Source organism: Pelophylax lessonae, assembly GCF_965119305.1.
Source record: "Pelophylax lessonae genome assembly, chromosome: 1".
In the NCBI taxonomy this organism is placed as follows: Eukaryota; Metazoa; Chordata; class Amphibia; order Anura; family Ranidae; genus Pelophylax; species Pelophylax lessonae.
Genome location: NC_138768.1, coordinates 579,426,170 through 579,448,364, shown reverse-complemented (window position 1 = coordinate 579,448,364; position 22,195 = coordinate 579,426,170). Strand labels below are relative to the sequence as shown.

The window sequence follows — 22,195 nt, the reverse complement described above, 5'->3', positions numbered from 1 at the left end:
GCTGGGTCGATACTAAAACTGATATTTGTGTTCGTTCTGGTTTCACAGACGGTAACGGTATGGGTTAAGGTTTTTCGGGGTAACCTGACCACTGAGCTGGTTCCACTGACCTTGATTGAGCTCACCGACCAAATGTCCCAGGCCCTGGTGTTCCTGTGCGATGCGGCCTTGGGCGCGGCCCCTCTGGTTGCCAGTGTGTCAGCGGTAGGGATTGCCATATGCCGCATGGTGTGGCTGAAGAGCTGGTTGGCGGACCAGGCTTCGAAGAAGGCCTTAACATATCTCCCTTTTCTGGGTGAACGGCTGGAGACTCCTTGGATGAGTTGATTAAAGGTTTAACAGGTGGCAACAGTACTATTCTCCCCCAATCCTTCTTAGGCAAGGCGCCCCGTGGTAGGCGGGGGTCCTCTTTCACGGCTCATAGGCTTCTTTTTGTGCCTCAGGGGCACAAGAAAAAGGTAAACCGTTCATGGCCCCTGGAGGGGGCAAAAAGGCTTGGTCGGGTGAGCCCAAGACTAGCCAGTCTGGCTCAGCGGAAAAGTCCTCCTCTGCATGAAGGGACGCCCTCACCAGTTTCTGGCGTGGGGGGGGGGGGGTGAGGGTACGTCTGCGTTGCTTTTCAGGACATCCTTGATTTAGGACAGATTGGTCCACAAACTGATTTCGTTGAGGGTACAAGATCGAATTCAGGTCTCGACCAGCAGACAGATTCTTTCCCTCAAATCTTCGTCTGTCTCAGGATCACTTGCGGGATCTCCGGTAGGCAGTGCAGTGATTGTGCCGGTTCCTCCGCAGGAACTATTTTGAGGTTTCTATTCAAACTTGTTCACGGTGCCCAATAAAGAGGGCAAGGTGTGTCCAATATTGGACCTCAAGTCTCTGAACCGCTATGTGCGGGTGCAGAAGTTTTGGATGGAATCCATTCGGTCGGTGGTAGCGTCTTTAAGTCAAGGGGATTTTCTAGCCTCCATCGACATCAAAGATGCATACCTACACATCCCTATATACGAGGGACATCAGAGGTTCCTCTGTTTTGCAGTGGCGGAGGAGCACTTTCAATTTGTGGCGTTATCCTTTGGTCTCGCCTCCGCTTCCAGAGTCTTCACCAAGGTTTTGGTCCTGGTGTCGGCGTTGCTGCGCAAACGAGGGATCACGATCCTGGGATATCTTGACGATCTTCTGCTGAGAGCACACTCTCAACCAGCCTTGTTGGGCGACCTGGAATTCACAGTTCAGACCCTTCAGGAGTTCGGGTGGACCATGAACTTCAAGAAATCTGCACTGACCCTGTCGATGCATCTGGATTACATGGGACTGACTCTGGACTGCTCCTTTGCAAAGAGTCTTTCTTCCCAGGGACAAACTTCAGAAGTTGTGAGAGCTCCGGTTGCTGAGGGACAAGGATCTCTCCTCTCTACGGACATTGCATGAGAGCCTAGGTCTTATGGTGTCGACTTTCGAGGCGGTCCCATTCGCTCAGTTTTATTCCTGGCCTCTGCAGAAAGATTCAAGTGGAACAAGGATCCACAGTCCTTATGCCTCGCCTCGTACACACGTTCAGTTAATTGTACAACTTATCGTTCACATTTTGTTGCATGATGCTAATATCAAATTCCACAATGCATACTTAGCGTATCATTTTTTTTTTCTTCGTACGATTCTGTAAAAGCTTCCTGTTTGTGTAGATATGTATCAGATGGTGCAAAACAAAAACAATGGCAGCCAGGCTTTTTCCGGGTTATTTGTGTTTCTGATCATGCGTGGTCTTTGTCTATGGATTTTTTTGCGGCTGCATAGTGTACTGATTAAACGATTGTCGTTTGCTAGGCTTTCGTACGACATAAATTTTTTTTGTCCTTTCGGATTTTGTTGGACAAACTGTCGTGATCGGCTGTCTAAAGCTGTGTACTAACGATCAGCTTATCGTGCGATCAAGTCTAAAGCTATTTTTTTTCGTACGATTATCTGAACGTGTGTACGAGGCATTAGACAGGATGATATATTTGAGCCGCCTCACGAGATCAACACTCTCCTGGTGGCTTCTGTCGCCTGCCCTGAGTCAAGGCAAGTCCTTTCTACCGCTGTCGTGGATGGTGGTCACCACGGATGCCGGATGCCAGCCTGTAGGGCTGGGGTGGAGTGCTGGACAATATCTGTGCCCAGGGACTCTGGTCAACAGAATCTTCCTTACCGATCGGTGTTCTGGAAACCAGAGCGATCAGGATTTGCCTGCTCCACTGGACGAATCGGCTACGAGGTTTTCCGGTTCGGATCCAATCGGACAATGCCACGGCTGTGGCCTACAATCAAGGGGGCACCAAGAGGGCCCAGGTGGCTGAGATTTTGACATGGGCCCAAGGAACATGTTTTGGCTCTCTCCGCAGTTCACCTTCTGGGAGTGGAGAATTGGCAGGCGGATTACCTGAGTCAGGTTCTGGATCAAGGGAAAATGGTCCCTTCATACGGAGGTATTTTGTTGAAAGCCAGGTGCTGAGAGAGAGGTCTCTGAGTCTGAGATTCCTACCCTGTTGAGGGCTAGTAAAGCGACTTCCAGGAAGATTTATCATCGTATGTGGAAATCGTAAATTTCGTGGTGTGAATCGCAATCTTTGCACCCTCGCTTGTTTTCAGTTGCAAGGGTCTTGGTTTTCTTGCAGAGAGGAGTCGAGCAATGGTTGGCTTTGGGCACGATAAAGGGCCGGGCGTCGGCCTTGGCGATATTTTTTTACCTTTTATTCAAGGGGTGCGTCACCTGGCTCCTCCAAGAAGATCCCCATTGCCTCCGTGGGATCTGAATTTGGTTTTCTGTTCTTCAAAAGCCTGCTTTTGAGAATATTAGAGACACAATTCTCTGCTTTCGTGGTCTCAGAAGGGTGCCTTTTTGGTAGCTATTACTTCTGCTCGCAGAGTGTCTGAGTTGGCGGCGTTTTCCTGTCGGTCGTCCCATAGGGAGAAAGTGCTTCTCGGACCTAATCCGTCTTTTCTTCTTAAAGTGATGTCTGATTTCCATCTGAATGAAGACATTGTTTTGCCTTCACTCTGTCCTCAGCCGAAGCATCCCAAGTAAATTGCATTGCATTCTCTGGATGTGGTTCGGGCGATCAGGGTTTACCTGTCGGTCACGGAATCCTTTCAGAAATCAGATTTTTTGTCTATACTGAGGGATCTCGTAGGGATTTGGCTGTGACTATATCCAGATGGATTCGGCAGATGATCATTCAAGCTTATTCATTGAAGGGTCAGGTTCCTCTTTTCCCTGTAAAAGCGCATTCTACTAGGGTGCTGAGTGCCTCTTGGACTTTTCGCCATCAAGCCTCTGTTACTCAAGTATGTAAGGCCACGAGTGGGCTCTTCCAGAAATGCAGACAAGGCTGCCCCTACATGAAGGGACACCCTCACCCATATCTGGGGTGAGGGGGGACGTCTTCTCTAGTTTCCGGATCAATGGGCCTAACTGGTATAGGATACGTGGGTCCACAGTTATTCGGTCAGGCTACTAGATTGAGTTCGGTCTTATCCTCCGGAAAGGTTCTTCCCTTCCAACCTGCACTTGTCCCTAGATAACTTACGGGTCTCTTTGGGGTAGTGCAAGACTTTTGCCTTAGAGAGCCAGTTCCGATTTGGAAAGTTTTCAGGGGTTTTTACTCAAACCTCTTTACAGTTCCCAGGAAGGAAGACAAGGTACATCCAATTCTGGAGCTCAAGGCGCTTAACTGCTGGTGCAAGTACAGAAGTTCTGCATGGAGTCCATTCACACAGTAGTGGCGTCCCTACGTCTAGGGGTTTTCTTCTCGCTTCTATCGACATCAAGGATGCATACCTGCTCATTCTAATATGTGCCAGTCACCAATGCTTCCTCCGTTTTGCAGTGGGCAAGGAGCATTATCGGTTTGTGGCGTGGACCTTTGGTCTCGCCCCTGCTCCCCGTGTCTTCACAAAAGTGTTGGCCCCAGTGCTGGCATTGTTTATCAGTGGGGGATTCCGGTACTGGGGTACCTGGACAATCTTCTGCGAGTGGAGTCTCCGACTGCTCTGGTGGACAACTGGAGATTGCTATGCAAACTCTTAGGGAGTTTGGTTGGATTCTGAACCTTCAGGATTCTGCTTTTTTTCTGTCCATAAAAACTGGACTATCTGCGTCTGATTCTGGACTTGGCCTCAGCAAGAGTGTTTCTTCCTCTGGAAAAACTCCAGACATTGCTGGTGGTAGTTCAGCTTTTGCTGTTATGCAGATGGTCCTCCCCTCCGGGCTTGCATGCAGGTGCTGGGCCTTTTGGTGTCCACCCTCGAGGCAGTCTGTTTGCACAGTTCCACACTATCTCTGCTAAAGAGATTCTGGTGAAATGGGACAAGGATCCACCTTCTTTAGAGGTGGCTTCGTTCTCTGGCACTTCGACAGAAAACTCCCTGTACTGGACAGAAAACTCCCTGTACTGGATGGTTGCCACCACAGATGCCAGCCTGTCCAGGTGGGGAGGCGTCCTCAGCACAGATGTACTCAGGGGGTCTGGACTCTGACAGAGTCCAGACTGCCGATTTTAATGTTCTGGAACTCTGAGCAATCAGCTTTTGGCTCTATGGACAATTCATCTTCAGGGGTGTTCGGTACGAATTCATTTGGACAATGCCATGGTCACGGTCTGTCAATCACCAAATGGGCACAAGTAGTGTCCTGGCAGCGTGGTAAATAGCCGGCATTCTAAGGTGGGTGGACCAATTCGTTCTAGCCCTCTCACATTTCTGCCACGACTCTTGTGCAGGATCAAAGCAGAAGGGGGGTCCAGTCCAGACTGACCTCGCCAGTCTTGGTATGCTGATTGGGTACGGCTGGTCGCCAATGCTCCTTGGGGGCTTCCTCTCAGGGAGGATCTGCTGTCCCAGGGACCAATCGTCCATCCTGCTTTAGTCGCTGGCTCTGATGGCTTGGCTGTTGAATGCCAGGTGCTGAAGAATGGAGGTTTGTCTGAGTCTGTGATTCCCATGCTGTTGAAAGCTAGGGAATCTACTTCTAGGAAGATCTACCTTCGTACGTTTAAGACTTGCATTGCATAGTGAGTCACTTGGGATACATCCTCGCTCTTTCTCGGTGGCTTGGATCTTAACCTTCCTTCAACAAGAAGTTTAAGCAGAAATTGGCCTTGAGTACATTCAATGGCCAGTTATCAGCTTTGGTGGTCTGTTTCCAACTACCTTTGGCCTCACACTCGATGCGTGCTTGCCTTCTGGGTGAACATTTGGTTCCTTTAGTGCGGGGCTCCGTTACCACCCTGGGATTTTAGTTTGGTGCTTTCATCTCTACAGAAGCCTCCCTTTGAAATTATTCGGGAGGTTCGCTGCTTGCGCTGCCCAGAAGGTGCCCTTTTTTTGGTGGTCATCACCTCTGCGTGCAGGGTGTCGGAACTGGCGGTGTTATCCTGTCGTTCACCTTGTTGGTGATTGACAAGGATAAGGTGGTGCTTCGCCCCTGTCCCTCGTGCCTTCTAAGGTGGTCTCTGACTTTAATTTGAATGAAGACATTGTGTTTCCTTCCCTGTGTCCCAAGCTAAACATTCAAAGGAAATTTACCTTGCCTTGGCTGTGGTCCGGCCAATTAGGGTGTACCTGGCAGCTACGAGTCTTTTTTAGGAAGTCAGACTCTTCATTTGTGCTCACATGACGGACCTCGCAAAGGGATGTCTGCTTCTTCTGTGACCATTTCCAGATGGATCAGACAGACGGTGGTTCAGGCGTATTGCATCAGGGGGTCAGGTTCCTCCTTTCCTTGGTGTCTCCTGGGCTTCCATCATCAAGCGTCAGTGATGCAGGTTTGCAAGGCGACCACCTGGTCGTCGGTGCACAGTTTTACAAAATGTTTATAAAGTGGATGCGTTGGCTTCTGGGGATGTTTCTTTTTAGGCTGCAAGGTTTTGCTGGCTGCTGTTTAGAGGACCTGGTCCTCTTTTTGAGGGTGTTTTTTTCAGGTGAGCTCCAGTTCGTGGTCCTGGTTGGCTATGGTTAGCCTGGGAATTTTTTTCTGCTTTTTCCCACCCCTCATATTTAACACTGCTATGGGATGTCCCAATGGTTAATAAGAATCAGGAGCTGTGTCCGTCAATAAATGAAAGGGAAAATGGGTTTTTTGATTTACCATAAAATCCATTTCTCTGATGTTTGGCGGACACAGCACCCACCCCTCTGTGGAGTTCGTTTTCTTACAAGCAGTGTCAGAAGAAAGCCGAGTGCCTATAGCTGAGTGGGCGTATACCCCCTCGGACTGCCCATAAGCGTAGTCGAGTGTTTTCCTGCCTAGTGTCCTATTTCTGTAGGGGGCAATATAACCCAATGGTTAAGAAGAATCAGGAGCTGTGTCCGTCAGTGAAATCAGAGAAATGGATTTAGCAGAAAGTTAGAATTTTTTATTTTTTTTAATACTAGTAATGATCAGCAACCTTATAGCAGGACTGCGATATTGCGGTGGACAGTCTGACTTGAACTGACACTTTGTGGAAACCAGTGACACTAATACAGTGACTGACACTGGCTGGGACAGGGTTAAACATCCAGGGTGATCAAACGGTTAAATATGTGCCTAACCAGTGTTTAGGTGTACAGTGTGTGGCGTTTTTACTAAGGGATGTGCTGGATTTTATGTCCTGCTTTGCAGGGAAACCAAATTCCTCACATCCCTGCTGACAGGACAGCGCTCTGCAATATATACATATGCAGATCTCCGTCCCGTGTGTCTCCTGATCAATCACAACAGAAGCGGCGTGGCCTCACTATGCGAAAAATGAAGAATCTTGTGTGTGTATATATACGAAATTGTGCACAGAACGTCCACCCTGTAGCAGTAAATCTGCTTTAGGGTGGTCTGCACACAGTTAACACAAACCTCAAAATCTTTTCAAGCAGTTAATATATAGTAGTCTCTCCCATCATTCAATGACCGGTTTCTGTATTTATTTTTTTTGTTTTAATACCAGGCCGTGGAGAAACGGATCAAGGGGAAATTGATAACCGCCGCATGTTTAGATATCCTGACAGCCACCAGCTTTTTGTTGGTAACCTACCACATGATATTGATGAGGGTGAATTAAAGGAATTTTTCATGAGTAAGTATACATTTCAGTTTTGTTTGAAGGCCTTCTTGATTTTAAATAACTGCATCAAACCTTTTTCTCATAGCACTTCTATCACTAAATTTTTGCATGATCTTTATATTTCCCATTCATGACAAAAGTAGATAAAGTATTAAGGTGCCTAACAGGAAGCTGCTTGGGTTTTTGGGTTGAGAAATAGAAAAGCCCCTGTGTCCAAATTCCCTGACTACACAAGTATGGTATGGTTCTATTAGTGCGGCTTATGGTAAATGTGCACAGCAAAGTCGTAGAGAATGCCTTTATAAACATTTGTTTTGTGTAAAGAGTAAGCCAAAGATGGGGGAAACCCTGCAATGCATGGCCATTTACATGTCACCTAGCTTTATTACTGCTAGATTCTCATATTGGTACCCTCTTTTATGCATAGGCATATTCATGTGCTATGAATGCAGTGGTGTTTACCTGCTTAACTGCTTCCCACCCAGCCAATATTGACAAGCAGCTGGGTGCTCTGTTATCCTGGGAGGATGCCTGGTACCAGGCTGCTTGATTGGCCCAGGTAGCATGTTATCGCTGTGACCAATCACATCAATCACAAATAACCGTCATGAATGGCTTTCATTCATTACAGCATTGTTTACTATTATCTCTACAGTGAATATAGTTTTAACTAACACAGGTAAGTTGCTGCCAGCACTATAAAGTGCTTTTACTTTGCTCAATATAATCTTAAACCAAATAGAAGTGCAACACACCTATTAAACATAAAGTGCAAAATGTTAATATTAATCTGAATATGTCACACCACAGTATTACAGCCCATTCACACTGCCGCGACAGGATTTTGTGGGGCGACCTGTGAAGTCGCGGTGCACAGCGTGCACCGCGACCTCGGCGCGACTTGCACGGACTTCATATAATTGAAGTCAATGCAGGTCGCCCCAAAGTAGTACAGGACCTTTTTCTAAGTCGGAGCGACTTGTGTCGCTCCTATTAGAACGGGTCCTGTACTATTCAATAGCGAGCGACCGACCGCGACTTGTCAGGCAACCAAGTCGCGCTAGTGTGAATGGACCCTTAGAGCCCATTCAGACAGGAGCGACACGACTTGCTGGGGCGCTGTGCACCGCGACCTCGGCGCGACATGCACAGACTTCATATAATTGAAGTTAATGCAAGTCGCCTCCAGGTCGCCCCAAAGTAGTACAGGACCTTTTTTCTAAGTCGGAGCGACTTGTGTCGCTCCTATTAGAACGGGTCCTGTGCTAATCAATGGCAGGCGACCGACCGCGACTTGTCAGGCGACCAAGTCGCCTGACAAGTCGTGCTAGTGTGGATGGACCCTTACCCTCTATACCAAAAATCCTTATAATTGATAATCCACCAGTGCTCTCTGGCTGCTCATCTCACGCTATGACTCCTGTTTTCCCTTTAAGTGATATAGTCAGGTCTGCATGGCATGCCATCCTTCTACTTTCCCTGAATCAACTCCCCCCCCCCCACCTCTTAAATGTGCTCGTGGGAAGATGGAATATGAAACAAAATAAACAGCATCTAGTGCTCTTCGTATGCTGATAAAATGTATTATTAAAAAATGTGATCACACTTACAGGAAATGGCACTTGAGCCGTGCCAGCTGAATAAGGCTCGTACAATAGTATTGGCTGGCCGCAGGATTAAGTAGACACTTAGGCTCCCCCCATATGCGTTGTGTCCTAGGGTGTGGACTCCCCATCCCCCCCCCCCCTATCATGTAGTAGCTGTAGCCAATGAAAGCAGTCAAAATAGTAAGCAATGAGTCATGAAAGCCATTTGTGACAATGAGGCTCCATTCACACCTGAGTGTATCAATTTACTGGCGTTTTTTCAGGCTTTCTCTTACGTCCTCCGACAGTCGCCGCCCCTTCATAATCTTCACCAATGGGTAATTGACCTTTGCTCCGTAGGAGTAGCTAGGCAACAAGATTTGTTAATATCAAAGCTTTTAGAATATCACACCCCTAGGGGGCGGTCCCCTCAGTCAATACCTCCCTGCTTCCAGCATTCTCAACTCAGTTTTCAATTGCCTAGCTTAGGAGTAGCTGGCTGTTCCTGTGCTGGGGCTTTCAGTCTTAGCCTTCTATCCTCTTTTTGATTTTATTTCAAGTATTTTTCTCTTTCTTTTACTTAGCTGTTTTTTTCTCAGCATTAGTTTAGTTTTCTTCGGATGAAGATGATCATGCGGAGCTGGGTCTCGGACTGGCCACCCTGGATCCCAGGGCTGAGAGCCAGGGGTTTCCCCAGCCTGCCATCGAGCGTTCAGCTCAGGTTTCCCTGGCATATTGAACGACCCATCCCTGTTCGCTGCAGGGATGCTGCCTGTGAGGTGGCTACCTCACCGGACGCCATTTGCGGTTTCGCACCGCAGTCCACTGCGTCCTGGCTGCGACACTCCCTGTCCTCGGTACAGCGGTTTGGTCGCTAGAAAAGGCTCCCCACGCCATCCGGAATGGTAAGTGTTTTTCTATGTGGGGACCTGTCTGTTTGGGTGTCAGTCTGTGACTGTGTGACCCGCATGTCTGTGTAAGTGCTGAGCTCCCTGTCCGATTCCTGTGATAGCTGCCTTTCTGTGGGCTGCGGGGGGGGGGGGGGGGCTCCCACTCTGCTGTGTGAGAGGTATGGGGCAGACTGGGCTCAGACATGCTGTGCGGCCCGCCATTTTTTTCGGCAAACTGTGGTGACCGGCCCTGTGTGGTACAGCGCGGTGTTTTGGCGCCAAACGCCGCCATTTTGGCGGCGATCGCTCATACAAGCACATGTCGGCGCCATTTTCTTATTGCCAAAATTCCCTCAGCTGAGCGGCCATGTTTGTGAAGCCTTCATAGGCTATATAGGGCGGTCAGTCATTGCATCACTTCCTTTTTCACTGGAACAGCGATCGGTGGCAGCAGCTGTGTGGTCTCTCCAGGTTTTTACCTTCCTTTTCCTGTATTTCCTTGCTCAGTGCTCCTTATCCCTGCGGGGGTCGGTACGTCCAGTAGTGTGCGGTGGGCTGCGCTCGCCGCGGTCTTAAAGGGGCAGTCCTTTCAGTTGATACTGGGGCATGGATTCTCAGGATTGCAAGTTTCCTCCCACCCTGGTGGGGGGCCAAGGGGCTGCTGCATCCCCCGAGGGGGCTGATCTGGCTGCTGTTGTAGCGAACTTGGCTTCTCAGGTGCAGATGCTAATGGCTGATCGATCCGCAAAACGGCCCAGGTTGTCTTTCCTCTGATTCAGAGGGCGATGGGGCTGCTATAGCTGGAGTGCCCTTCTCAGGGTCTCGTTCATCTCTGGACCTTGTGGGGTCTGAGGGGGAGGCTGAGGTAGGAGTTGATACTTCTCCCCCTGGCTCGCCTGAAGAGCTTGCACTCATGGATGAGTTGATTACTTCTATCAAGGAAACACTGCGTCTGCAGGATGAACCAAGTCCTCCTGCTTTGATGTCCTCTTATGGGACGCAAAGGAAACGCAAAACAGCGCAGGCTTTTCCCTGCCCTGTGGAATTTCAGCGCGCTGTTGCTGAGCAATGGCGCAATTTAAAGAAGCCCTTTACTGTGCCAAGTAAGTTCAAGCTGCGTTATCCATTTACACCCACCACTGATGAGCGTTGGTGTGTGCCACCTCAGGTGGATCACGCGGTGGCAGTTTTGAATAAATCTACTGCGATTCCTGCTGAGGATACCCCGGTGTTCCGGGACCCTACGGACTGGAGATTGGAGTCTTTGGCCCGTCATGCTTATACGGTTGCTGGTTCTATGCTGAAGCCTATTTTTGCTTCCATTATGGCAGCCCAAGCTATTGCGGATTGAACGCAGGTGCTCAGGCGCACCCTGGTGGCTGACTCTGCCCCGCCGACAACATTGGCTATGGTAGATCAAATTCATCAGGGTGTCATGTATTTGTGCGATGCGCACTTGGATTTGGTCCCTTTGGCTGCACGCCTCTCCAGTGTAGCGGTGTTGAACCGTCGCCTGATATGGCTGAAATGTTGGTCGGTTGACCAATCCTCTCGCTAGACTCTAGCTAATCTTCCCTACGCGGGATCTCGCCTTTTTGGCGAGTCTTTGAATACTCTGATAAAGGGAATTTCCGGGGGTAAGAGCACTCTCTTACCCCACACTCACAAGAATAAGTCGGTTCGCGGTAAGAAGAATACCTCGTTTAGGCCCTCTCAGGGGTCCTTTCGTGCCTTTCGGTCGCAATACAAGGGCAAGTCCTTCAAAGGCCAAGGCTCCCAGAAGAAGCCGTGGGCAGGTAAGCAGAAGTCCGGCCAGTCCGGGTCCGCTGCCCATGCCAATTCGGCCTGAAGGGGCGCCCTCACCCGGTTCTGGGGTGGGGGGACGTTTGCTCAGTTTTCTTCAACCCTGGCTGGCCCACATTCGGGACAGGTGGGTTCAGGATTCTCGGCCGGCGAGCAAATTTTTCCCCTCAAATCTTCAGCTGTCTCCGGAGCGTTTGCAGGATCTGCACCTGGCGGTGCGGGACCTGCGGGCCCAGGGAGTGGTGGTTCCGGTGCCTCATCGGGACAGATTTCGGGGGTTCTACTCCAATCTGTTCACTGTGCCCAGAAAGGAGGGCAAGGTACGTCCGATTCTGGACTTGAAAGCTCTGAACCGCTTTGTGCGGGTTCGCAAGTTCCGCATGGAATCCCTGCGCTCGGTGGTGGCTGCCCTGGTTTCGGGGGAATTCATGGCCTCCATCGACTTAAAGGATGCGTACCTTCACCTCCCCATTTTGGTCACCAGAGGTACCTTCGATTCGCCATTGCGGAGGATCATTACCAATTCGTGGCGTTACCCTTCGGTCTCGCTTCGGCTCCGCGGGTTTTCACCAAGGTGCTTGCGCCGGTCCTGGCTTTGAGAGCCCAGGGCATCTCTCTGTCTTGGGGTATCTGGGCGATATCTTGCTTCGGTCTGCGACCAGTCAGGGCCTGGTGAACGACCTGTCCACCACGATGCAGACTCTGCAGGAGTTCGGTTGGACGATAAATTTTCCAAAATCAACGTTGTGTCCGTCGGTTCATCTTCCCTACCTGGGGATGATCCTGGACTCTGTTCAAGCGAAGGTCTTCCTGCCGGAAGACAAGCTCCGGACACTTCAGGACGAGGTCAGGTCCCTCAGGGACACTCAGTGCTCGTCCCTCCGGACATGTATGAGGTGTCTGGGATTGATGGTCTCGGCTTTCGAGGCGATTCCCTTCGCCCAGTTTCACACGCGGGGTCTTCAGGCAGAGATCCTGGCCAAGTGGGATGGGCGTCCGCAATCTCTGGATCTGTGGATTTCGTTGAGCCGCCACACCCGAAGGGGTCTTTTGTGGTGGCTCCAGTCCCCGGCGGTGTCGGGGGGCAAGTCCTTTCGTCCTTTGTCGTGGACGGTGATCACCACGGATGCCAGCCTGTCGGGCTGGGGTGGTGTTCTGGGCGTTCTGTCCGCCCAGGGAACTTGGTCGGAGGAGGAATCCTCCCTTCCGATCAACATTCTGGAATTGCGAGCGATAAAACTTTGCCTTCTGCATTCGTCGGAACGGCTTCAGGGCCGTCCGGTTCGGGTTCAGACGGACAATGCCACAGCGGTGGCCTACATCAACCATCAAGGGGGCACCAGGAGTGCCCGTGTGGCTCGGGAAGTAAACGACATTCTGTCGTGGGCCGAGACGCACGTCCCAGCGATAACGGCTGTGCACAATCTGGGGGTGGAGAACTGGCAGGCGGACTATCTGAGTCGCCAGACCCTGGACCAGGGAGAGTGGTCCCTTCATCCGGATGTCTTCCAGAAGTTGTGCGCAAAGTGGGGTCTTCCGGATGTGGACCTGTTCGCGTCTCGTCTGAACAACAAGGTGGAAAGGTTCGTGGCAAGGACGCGCGATCCGCGGGCGGACGCCCCGGACGCGTTGGTGGCGCCCTGGCATCAGTATCGCCTGATGTATGCCTTCCCTCCGATTCAACTGTTGTCCAGGTTCCTTCGCAGGTTAACCTCGGAACCGCATACGGTGATTCTGGTGGCACTGGACTGGCCTCGCCGGTCTTGGTACGCAGACCTCGTAAATCTGGCAGTCGACGCTCCATGGCGTCTGCCGCTTCGGGAAGACCTTCTGTCGCAGGGACCGATATTCCATCCTGCTTTACAGTCGCTGGCTTTGACGGCATGGCTGTTGAGAGCCAGGTCCTGAGGGATAGGGGTCTCTCCCCGGAGGTCGTCCCTACTTTGATTAAGGCTAGAAAAGCTTCTTCCGGTAAGATATACTACCGTACTTGGAAAGCGTACTTCGCTTGGTGTGAGTCCAGGGGGTTTTCTCCGCGCTCATACTTGGTGTCGAGAGTGTTGGCTTTCCTCCAAACTGGAGTGGACCAGCGTTTGGCGCTGGCCACGATTAAGGGTCAGATTTCTGCGCTGGCCATTCTTTTTCAGCGCCCAGTGGCGTCTAATTCGTTGATTCGCACTTTTGTTCAGGGGGTTCGACACTTGGCCCCTCCTAGGAGGGAGCCTTTGCCTCCATGGGACTTGAACCTTGTTCTGTCCGTGTTGCAACATGCTCCTTTTGAAAAGATCAGGGAGATCTCGTTGTCTCTGTTGTCCAAAAAGGTTGCCTTTTTGGTGGCTATAACTTCGGCTCGTAGGTTGTCGGAGCTGGTGGCTTTGTCCTGCAGCTCTCCCTACTTGGTGATTCACTTGGATAAGGTGGTCTTGCGACCTAACCCTTCCTTTCTTCCGAAGAGGATCTCGGAATTTCACCTGAATGAGGACATTGTCTTGCCTTCGCTTTGCACGAAGCCTAAGCATCCGAAGGAGGTGGCTTTGCATGCCTTGGATGTTGTTCGGGCGATCAGGGTTTACCTGTCATCGACTAAGTCCTTTCGCAAGTCGGATTCCCTATTCGTCCTTCCAGAGGGACCTCGGAAGGGCATGGCGGCGTCGGCTGCTACCATCGCCAAATGGATCAGACAGACAATTGTGCAAGCCTATGCTTTGAAGGGGAAGGTTCCTCCTTTCCCTGTGAAGGCGCACTCTACCAGATCTCTGAGTACGTCTTGGGCCTGTCATCATCAGGCTTCTGTGGCCCAGGTGTGTAAGGCGGCGACTTGGTCGTCCGTTCACACCTTCTCCAAATTTTACAAAGTGGATGTTCAGACATCGGCAGATGCTTCCTTTGGCCGTAAAGTTCTTAGTGCGGCAGTGCCTTAGGGTCCCTTGTTTGGGCCCTTGGCTGTTTGGGTGTTTTTACCCCTGGGTTACTTGTTCTTCCTGGGTTGTTGCTCCTGTTGAGCACGTTTTCCTGTTGCCAGGTTGGTTCTCTTAATTTGGTAAGGTTCCTTTCTCTGATGTGGGTACTGCGTTGCTTTATGCGCGGCTGCGTTTTTTTTCCCACCCCTCATGTCTACACTGCTCTGGGACGTCCCATTGGTGAAGATTATGAAGGGGCGGCGACTGTCGGAGGACGTAAGAGAAAACGGAATTTTTGTAAAATCTTACCGTAAAATTCCTTTCTCTGAGTCCTCCGACAGTCGCCGCCCCCGCCCCTCTTTTGGGGTTTGTTTATGTACTCTACTGCTATGCTACCAAACTGAGTTGAGAATGCTGGAAGCAGGGAGGTATTGACTGAGGGGACCGCCCCCTAGGGGTGTGATATGCTAAAAGCTTTGATATTAACAAATCTTGTTGCCTAGCTACTCCTACGGAGAAAAGGTCAATTACCCATTGGTGAAGATTATGAAGGGGCGGCGACTGTCGGAGGACTCAGAGGAATTTTACGGTAAGATTGTACAAAAATTCAGTTTTTTTTTTTTTAAACATTTTACAAGCTTTTTTAAAAGCTTTATAGAAGTGAATTACAAGCATTTTACAGCTTCGGGTTTTTGATCAGCCAATAGAAAGCACTAAGGGGAGGAGAGGGATTGAGGATTAGGAATGGAGAGCTGCTTTTTGGGTGTATTACAAGCGTTTTCTGCTCAAGTCAGGTTTCTATTGAAGTCTATATGGCCAAAAATGCTTATCTGCGAAAAGAAGCTCATGTACTTTTTTTGAGCTTTAGGTGTTTTGCTTTAGGTGACACAATGCTCAGATGTGAACAGGGGCCATGGAAATAAATGGAATTTTGCTTGTTGGATGTTTTGGAGTATCAGAGCTGAGCATTTTACAAGCTACAAATTAGCTATCGTAGTGTTTTAAAAAAAAATAAAAATTCTGATCACTTTCCCAGAGCAGTACAGTGTTGCTGACACTGCACTACTCTGGTGGTGGTATGTAAAAAAATAAATTGAAAAATCACCACTGTCACTGATCACCTCACCAGTTCGTGTCATTGATTGCCGCACCAGTGCTAGTGTCGCCATAAGGCCTTGTTCACATGTGCGATGCTCTCTAAAGAGCCATCCATCAATCAAAGCCCTTGTCGCTAAATAAAATGGTTGACTTAGTCTCGCACGATGTTTGATTTGCTTCTCTTTAAAAATTATACCCCATGTCGCATGGTGCTTCAAAGCTTCCATAGACGTCTGACAGCTCACTTACAGCACCTGCAGCTTTTGAGGCTTTTAATCAGATTTGGCTTTGCTTTGTTTTGGTCATATTGCAGGTATGAACTCTCTCGCGCGCACCCACACACACCATCTGCCAAACTTTTTTTTTTTTTTTTTTTTTTAAAAAGCATGATCAAAGAAAAGGCGCTGCTCCCCCTACCTAGTGAATTTGTAGATGAATGTGGCCTCCAACAGCATAACTCCCTGACCTCTGTGACCAAGCCCCGATGAGTGGGGCATGGCTGGAGCAGCGCTGGCTGAGGCCAACTTCATCTACATACTAATTCACTAGGTTGGGAGGGGGGGCGGGCCTTTTCTTTAATAATGTTCTTACACCTCTGAATGGTGTACGAATGCCGACTCCCTACACTGCAACCAGTGGGAAGATCGGTCTCCGTTTAGAGCCGCACTGCAAGTTTAATTTGGATCACTTCAAAAAAGCATTTTGAAGCGATATACGTTTTAATGTGTGTTGAAATTGAAGCAAAGGAAATGTCCCCTTAGTGCTCTGGATCTAGACATGTACTCGCGATAGAGCCCATATGTTTACATAAATTTTTGACCAGGTAATATTTTTCATTTGCTGCAGATTATGGAAATGTAATGGAACTTCGGATTAATACAAAAGGTGTTGGTGGAAAGCTTCCCAACTTTGGATTTGTTGTGTTTGACGATTCTGAACCTGTTCAGAGGATTCTGCTTGCAAAAGTAGGTTTATTTTTGTTTAAAAAAACTGTAAACTTGAGATGCTTTTGTGCTGTTATCATTTTCTGTATGGAACATAGAGTTTTAGGAGGCTGCCATTGTAGTCACTGGCAAATGTATTCGGGCTAATATGACCAAATGGTACATTAGTTATGATACACCTATGTATTTACATGAGTCATACTGCATTAAAATGAAATAAACCTTGCATTAGAAAAGTCAAATGATGGGACCTTGTGATTTTAAACCACAAATGTGTGCACAAAATCAGTCAGAAGCTGTTGTGACGCATAAATGCACAGCAAATGCAGACTTTTTCCTTCTGTTGCTCTGGAACAGTGATCCATCTATCAGAATTGCTAGGAAAAGAGCGGTTTGTGCCAGGTTGGAAACTAAAACTCTTTCCTGCAGTCTTCCTTGACCATATAAATTTCAGCATTATAACAGTAATGTTGCATTCCATACTAACGGATATCAAATACAGAAAGGTTGCTCCAATACTTTTTTACATATTCCTGTGGTTCAAGTAGATCTAGACCCAAACTGAATAGGTTTTAGTTTTTTTTTTTTTTTTCGCATTACCCTGTGAGGCTGATTTTCATCATAGTTACATAGTTACATAGTTAGTGAGGCTGAAAAAAGACACAAGTCCATCCAGTTCAACCTATGTCATCAGCCTGTCCCTGCCACTTTCTTTTCACAATGCCCTCCCTCCTGCATCAGTTTAACCTCATTGCTTAAGGCGATGTTAAACCCCAAAACAAAAATGTTATATTTTACAGCTTATCAGTCCCTAAATGTGGTGGCTGCTTTAGTTTTCCTTTTTTAGGCGTAGCCCTTAATTTTTCCCTGGCGATCTGCCAGTAACACACTTCCCATCTTAAGGTGGCTACACTCCATTGGAGGAGCAACAGGCTGCTGCATTGTCAATCTGGGTAGAGGATATTGTTGGATGCACTAGCAAATTTTAGATGGGTTTGACAATCAAACAAAAACTGAACTCCATCAAACACTTTAAAGTAGAGCAAAATTTCTGCTGTAAAAAAACAGTGAACAGGCAGGCTTTTATTGCAGAAGAGACATGCAGTGTCTCTTCTGCAAAAATTGTCCCTACTTGCTTGTTCACTGTCCTCTCTAGCGCTGTAAACTAAGATGCACATATGCAGCTCAGCTTAAAGCTCCGTGCTGGTCTGAGTACCGGGATGACTAACTCCTGCACAGGAGTGATGTCTCCTGGTGGCCATTGAAGAGGCACTCAGAAGAAGATGGCACTGGTGAGGGTTTGTTGAATAGGAGAGTTATCACCCTTTAGTTCCACTCCAAACAGTTGCACGGCCATTTTTTTTTTTTTTTTTTTCTTTTGGGGCTTTAAGGTTTTGCATAAATGAATAAAAGCTGACAATTTTTTCTCAACTTGTTAACTGAACACTTGTGCTGTACAGCTTGGTCTGTGAGAAGAACACTTACTGGCTGGATCATCAGGTAGAAATGAAGAAAACAAATGTAGCTACCGTATTCTAAAATTGGTAAGCTGCAATATATAAAATTTGTTTCTGGGTTTAAAAAAGTAGAGCCAAGGCTATTTTGCCAACCCCCGCCCCCACTCTCCTGAGGATCAAAGGAGTGCATTTTGTTCTAGTCTCCTGTGACCACGATTTAGCCTACTGACATCACACAGCCAGTCCAGACACTAGAAAGATCCCAACTTTAATGTTGGAATCCACCCAGATGCCTGGACCAGCAGCTGGCTCAGCGCCTCAGTGAGCTGCTGAGAGCCTGACCCAGCCACTCCAACCCACTCCACAGCCTGGCGCTCCAGTGAGCTGGAGAGGCAGAGCAGGGAGCCGCAGTCACAGGTTGTATGCTCACTGAAGACCAGGAGCTGAGCAATCAGCGGTTCATTTTCTTAGAGGCAGCGTGGGATAAATGCTGCATCCACTTAGGCGAGGTATGTATGTTTTTTTTTTTTGTTATTTTTATCCCCGACTTCTATTTTAATGCCACTCTAAGCCTGGCTTCCTTCTGATGACAAAGGTGGATCATGCCTATGCAACATGTCATAGCATGACAGATTATGGTCTCAGCCAGAGGCTCATATGACAGAGCGACAACACATGACCACAACTGAAAGAAAATTGATGTATGGTAACAGGAAGTGACCTGATTTTAATAAAACTGCAGGTTTAAAAAGGTTTGACAACCACTTTTGTAATTCCATTGCCATGTTACTTTTTTGATCGATTATCTGTGTTTTTAGTGCTGTGGATAGCTTCAAATGCTCCTGGTAGAAAATAAATGAACTTGTGCTTTTCTTTGAATTTCAGCCAATAATGTTCCGTGGTGAAGTCCGCCTTAATGTGGAAGAGAAGAAAACCAGAGCAGCCCGTGAAAGGGAAATTCGCGGTGGTGATGACCGCAGGGATATTCGCCGCAATGACCGTGGTCCTGGGGGACCCCGTGGAGTAATTGGAGGTGGAATGATTCGGGATAGGGATGGAAGAGGCCCTCCACCACGAGGGGGGATGGCACAAAAGCTGAGCACAGGAAGAGGATCCGCTTCTATGGAAAACCGCTTCACTAGTCAACGCCGCTGAAAATAAGTCATTAAAGTAAAGCCTACAGTGGTACATTATTCGTGGTGTTTGCATTCTTGTTAATTTTAGCTTTGGAATGTGACACAGCTCTTTTTTTTTTTTTCTTTTTTTTTCTCCCTTCCCCATACTTTCTTTGATGTGAAGACATCTTTTGTTTGCAGTTTCAATTGAGGTGACTTTTTTTTTTTCCTTTTGCTGTTTTTCAGCAGCATTTAAGATGTTAATTTTACACCCCGAATTAAATTAGAAGGATTGAGATGGCCATTAGCACTGCAAGTGATTATGTGGACATTGGAGGCTCATGTCTAGTAGAGTTCGGTATTCAAGTATTATCGTTTCTTCACTGGAAACAAAAATAGTGCAATGTTGCCTCCTGTATTTTTTTTTTTCTGAAAATACCTTTTTGCATAGAAGAAAGTAATGGTTAAGCTCTTGTCCAATGCACGAACGATCTCCTCTTAACACGGTTGTAGGAACCCAGATTTGTAAGTTGATGGCATTTGGTTTGTTGTACCACAAACTCCTTGGTGCAAATCCTATCAATAAGTTGTTTCTCTGGAACTAATTTAAATCTGAACATTTTTAGAATTGGTCTGAACCTATTCCAGTTCTTTTGAAGGGGATGATCTGCAGTGGTCTGTTTTAATACATGAAGAATTTTTGCACTTGCCCATCCAAGATACCCACGTGGCAGGCTGCTCGTCCAATATTATCCTGCCAAACCTTTCCCTTTTTTCCAGCTTTGTACAGAAAACAACAAAATGACAAATTGTACTCAACTGTATTTAGTTTTCTGGTAATGTAATACGCATGATGGTGCCTTCTATGAATTCATCATTCCAGTCTTGCTGGTGATTTTGTACAGTGAATGAATCCTGTGCTGCAAAGCCAAACTGCTTCTGTACATTCAAGAACCATTGAAAAGCCTGCCTAACCAAACTGCAGTATCTGTACATTAGTAGATTTTTTTTTTTTTTTCCCGAATAACTTAGTATGATTTTTGCTTTGGTCCACCTCTAACAACAGTTGGTATCTGTTTACCAATGTTGGGAGCTACAGTATGTGGAAAGGGCTAATGGTCATGTCTGTATTCTGAGCCCTAGCTGTAACTCTTCAAAGGGCACATAAAGTGAATAATCTAGGTGCCCTGCCTATGTCAAGTTGCACAATTAACCTGTTCATGTCCCTTGAACCTGGAAGCAGAGGATGTTCTTCAGTGCTCCTAGAAGTGGCCAACAGCTGTAAGTGTATGCACTTTACAATCTCATACAGGGTTTTTTCCTTGGCTAGTTTTCCCTTTTTTGGCACAAATACTTGGAAAACTGCCCCAAGCCTAAGAGGTTTGCATTTTCCTTTAACCCCTGTGTAATATTTTATGTAGATTTTCTCCAAGTGGAACTTTGGGAAATAACCATCTTGAATCCTCCTCCTGCTTTGAAGAGAACATTCCAGTAATCTACAAATGTAGCAGAAGATACTGACCGCCTTGTGTAGTGATCATTGATGCTCTGCAGGAGAAACCTAAAGCTGCCTCTGGAAGTGCAGGAACCTTGTTCCCTTTTGGAGTCCATACGTTTAACAATGCACATGGCGAAACATGCTGCTTTTGACTTATGCAACTGTTTGCTGAGCCTCCTCTGAAACTAATGATTGTGCACAAAAGTATTTTTCCCTCCAGTCAGCTAGGCTAAATTGGACTCTTGGGATATGTTTAATTTTTTTTTCTTCAGTTTCCTTTCCTTTTTATTCCTTTTTGTTTTGTCACTTGAGGTCTTCTGTTTTTGATAGCAAGTCTTGCACTATTTCATACATTTCTGGGACACAGATTTCTCATGGTTATAATTTTATATATACATATATATATTTTGTGTTATAAAAGTTTTGCATTTGCAATCTGTTACCTGGAAGTATTGTACTTGAATTCCCTACTATAACAGCTAAACTTTGGACTGGTTTTTAACGTCATTCCAATCTCTGAACGGGAGGTTTGCCAGCAGTTCTGTTCCTTTTTTTATTTTTATTTTTTGTTTTCCTCTGTTAATGTTGAACTCCTATTCCAACCTGAACTGTGTAACGGCAAACTGAATGGGACTAAATCAAAGTGTAACATACCACACTAGAGGAGCATCAGAGCCATTAAGCTTTCAAGTCTGCTTCATGTCTGAATACCTTGAATAAACATACATCTGAGATGTTTACTTGGTGATTGTTCACCTACTTTACTGTGTACATTTAAGTGTTATTGTCTTAAACTTTCAGTAAATGTACCTCATCCAACATGGCTGCAGTTTTCCTTTTCATTATTGTGTTGGGCAGATAATTTGTTGTAGTATCTTCTCATTGCACTTCTGTTTCAGCACAATTGGCGTACTATTACCTAGCTGTAGAAGACAGTGGTGAATGATTTGCCATCTTAATTGCTGTAATGTGTTTAACATTATGCCAGTAGAAACTAGTCTTTTTTTTTTTCTTTTTGGAGCGCATTTTTACTTTTGTTTCCATATTTTGAATGTGTTGAAATTAAAACCTTCAACAATAAACTACTGATATCTACAGCAGTGGCTGATTTCCATACTTCGTTTCAAGGCCTTTCATTAAGTTTTGTGTGTATAAATATTTTTTTTGTTTAATAATTGACATTGGCAAACCTTAAATGTATGTTCTCTGTGCTTGCAGTAAAATGTTTACACGACACCAAGGTAGCAAGCGGTCATCCCAGATCAGCTCATATTGCACAATACCCTTTGGTTTAGCTGTCTGGTTGTCAGTCCTTTGTTTTCCAAATGTGTCTCCCCTGTTAGTTTCTAATGAGTGGAAGATCAAGGTCTGTACCATTTGCAGATACACTATGGCCGAACATATATTGCCTTTCAAATTGAGTCCCATAGTAACTCAATTATAATGACCATGGTTTTGAAATGGTGTGTCAAAACAAGTATAGGTGTGATGGTTAGGTACCCACAAATTGTATCTTAACTGTACATTACAGGACACAGGAACTTTTTGTTTTCATTTTTTTTTTTGTTTGCCAGCATCCTGAAGAAAAAAATTTTTGCTCTCACACAAGTATGGTGAATGATGGAGTCACACTTGAACCCCCTTCCCTTTCTCAGTAGTTTTCAGTCCCCTGCTGCACTGGCCAAATTTCAATACGTCTGGCCAGCTTTAGACCATGCTTTTATATGCTGCTACTTTCTGGTGACTGAACACTGGCAAAGCTTTGCCAGGAATGCTCCCTAAAACCCTAGTACTCCATATAACCCTGCCCACTCTGAGTCTGGAG

At 47.0% G+C, this 22,195-nt stretch overlaps 1 protein-coding gene and 1 long non-coding RNA gene across 2 annotated transcripts in view; one reads left to right on the top strand and one right to left on the bottom strand.

Annotated features, from left to right (window-relative positions):
* Positions 1 to 18,950, top strand: part of G3BP2 (G3BP stress granule assembly factor 2) — a 113,880-nt gene extending 94,930 nt beyond the window's left edge. The window contains exons 10-12 of the mRNA XM_082258946.1: positions 6,963 to 7,091; positions 16,203 to 16,321; positions 18,643 to 18,950. Coding sequence (XP_082115072.1) covers positions 6,963 to 7,091; positions 16,203 to 16,321; positions 18,643 to 18,912 — 518 coding nt within the window. The 3' untranslated portion in view covers positions 18,913 to 18,950. The remainder of the gene's footprint in view (positions 1 to 6,962; positions 7,092 to 16,202; positions 16,322 to 18,642) is intronic.
* Positions 18,951 to 20,641: 1,691 nt separating this feature from the next.
* LOC309556498 lies at positions 20,642 to 21,530 on the bottom strand. Its single transcript, XR_014225320.1, has 2 exons — positions 20,980 to 21,530; positions 20,642 to 20,946 (listed from the first exon to the last, which is right to left on the bottom strand). It is a non-coding gene; the product is annotated as an uncharacterized lncRNA (long non-coding RNA).
* Between the last annotated feature and the right edge of the window lie 665 nt (positions 21,531 to 22,195).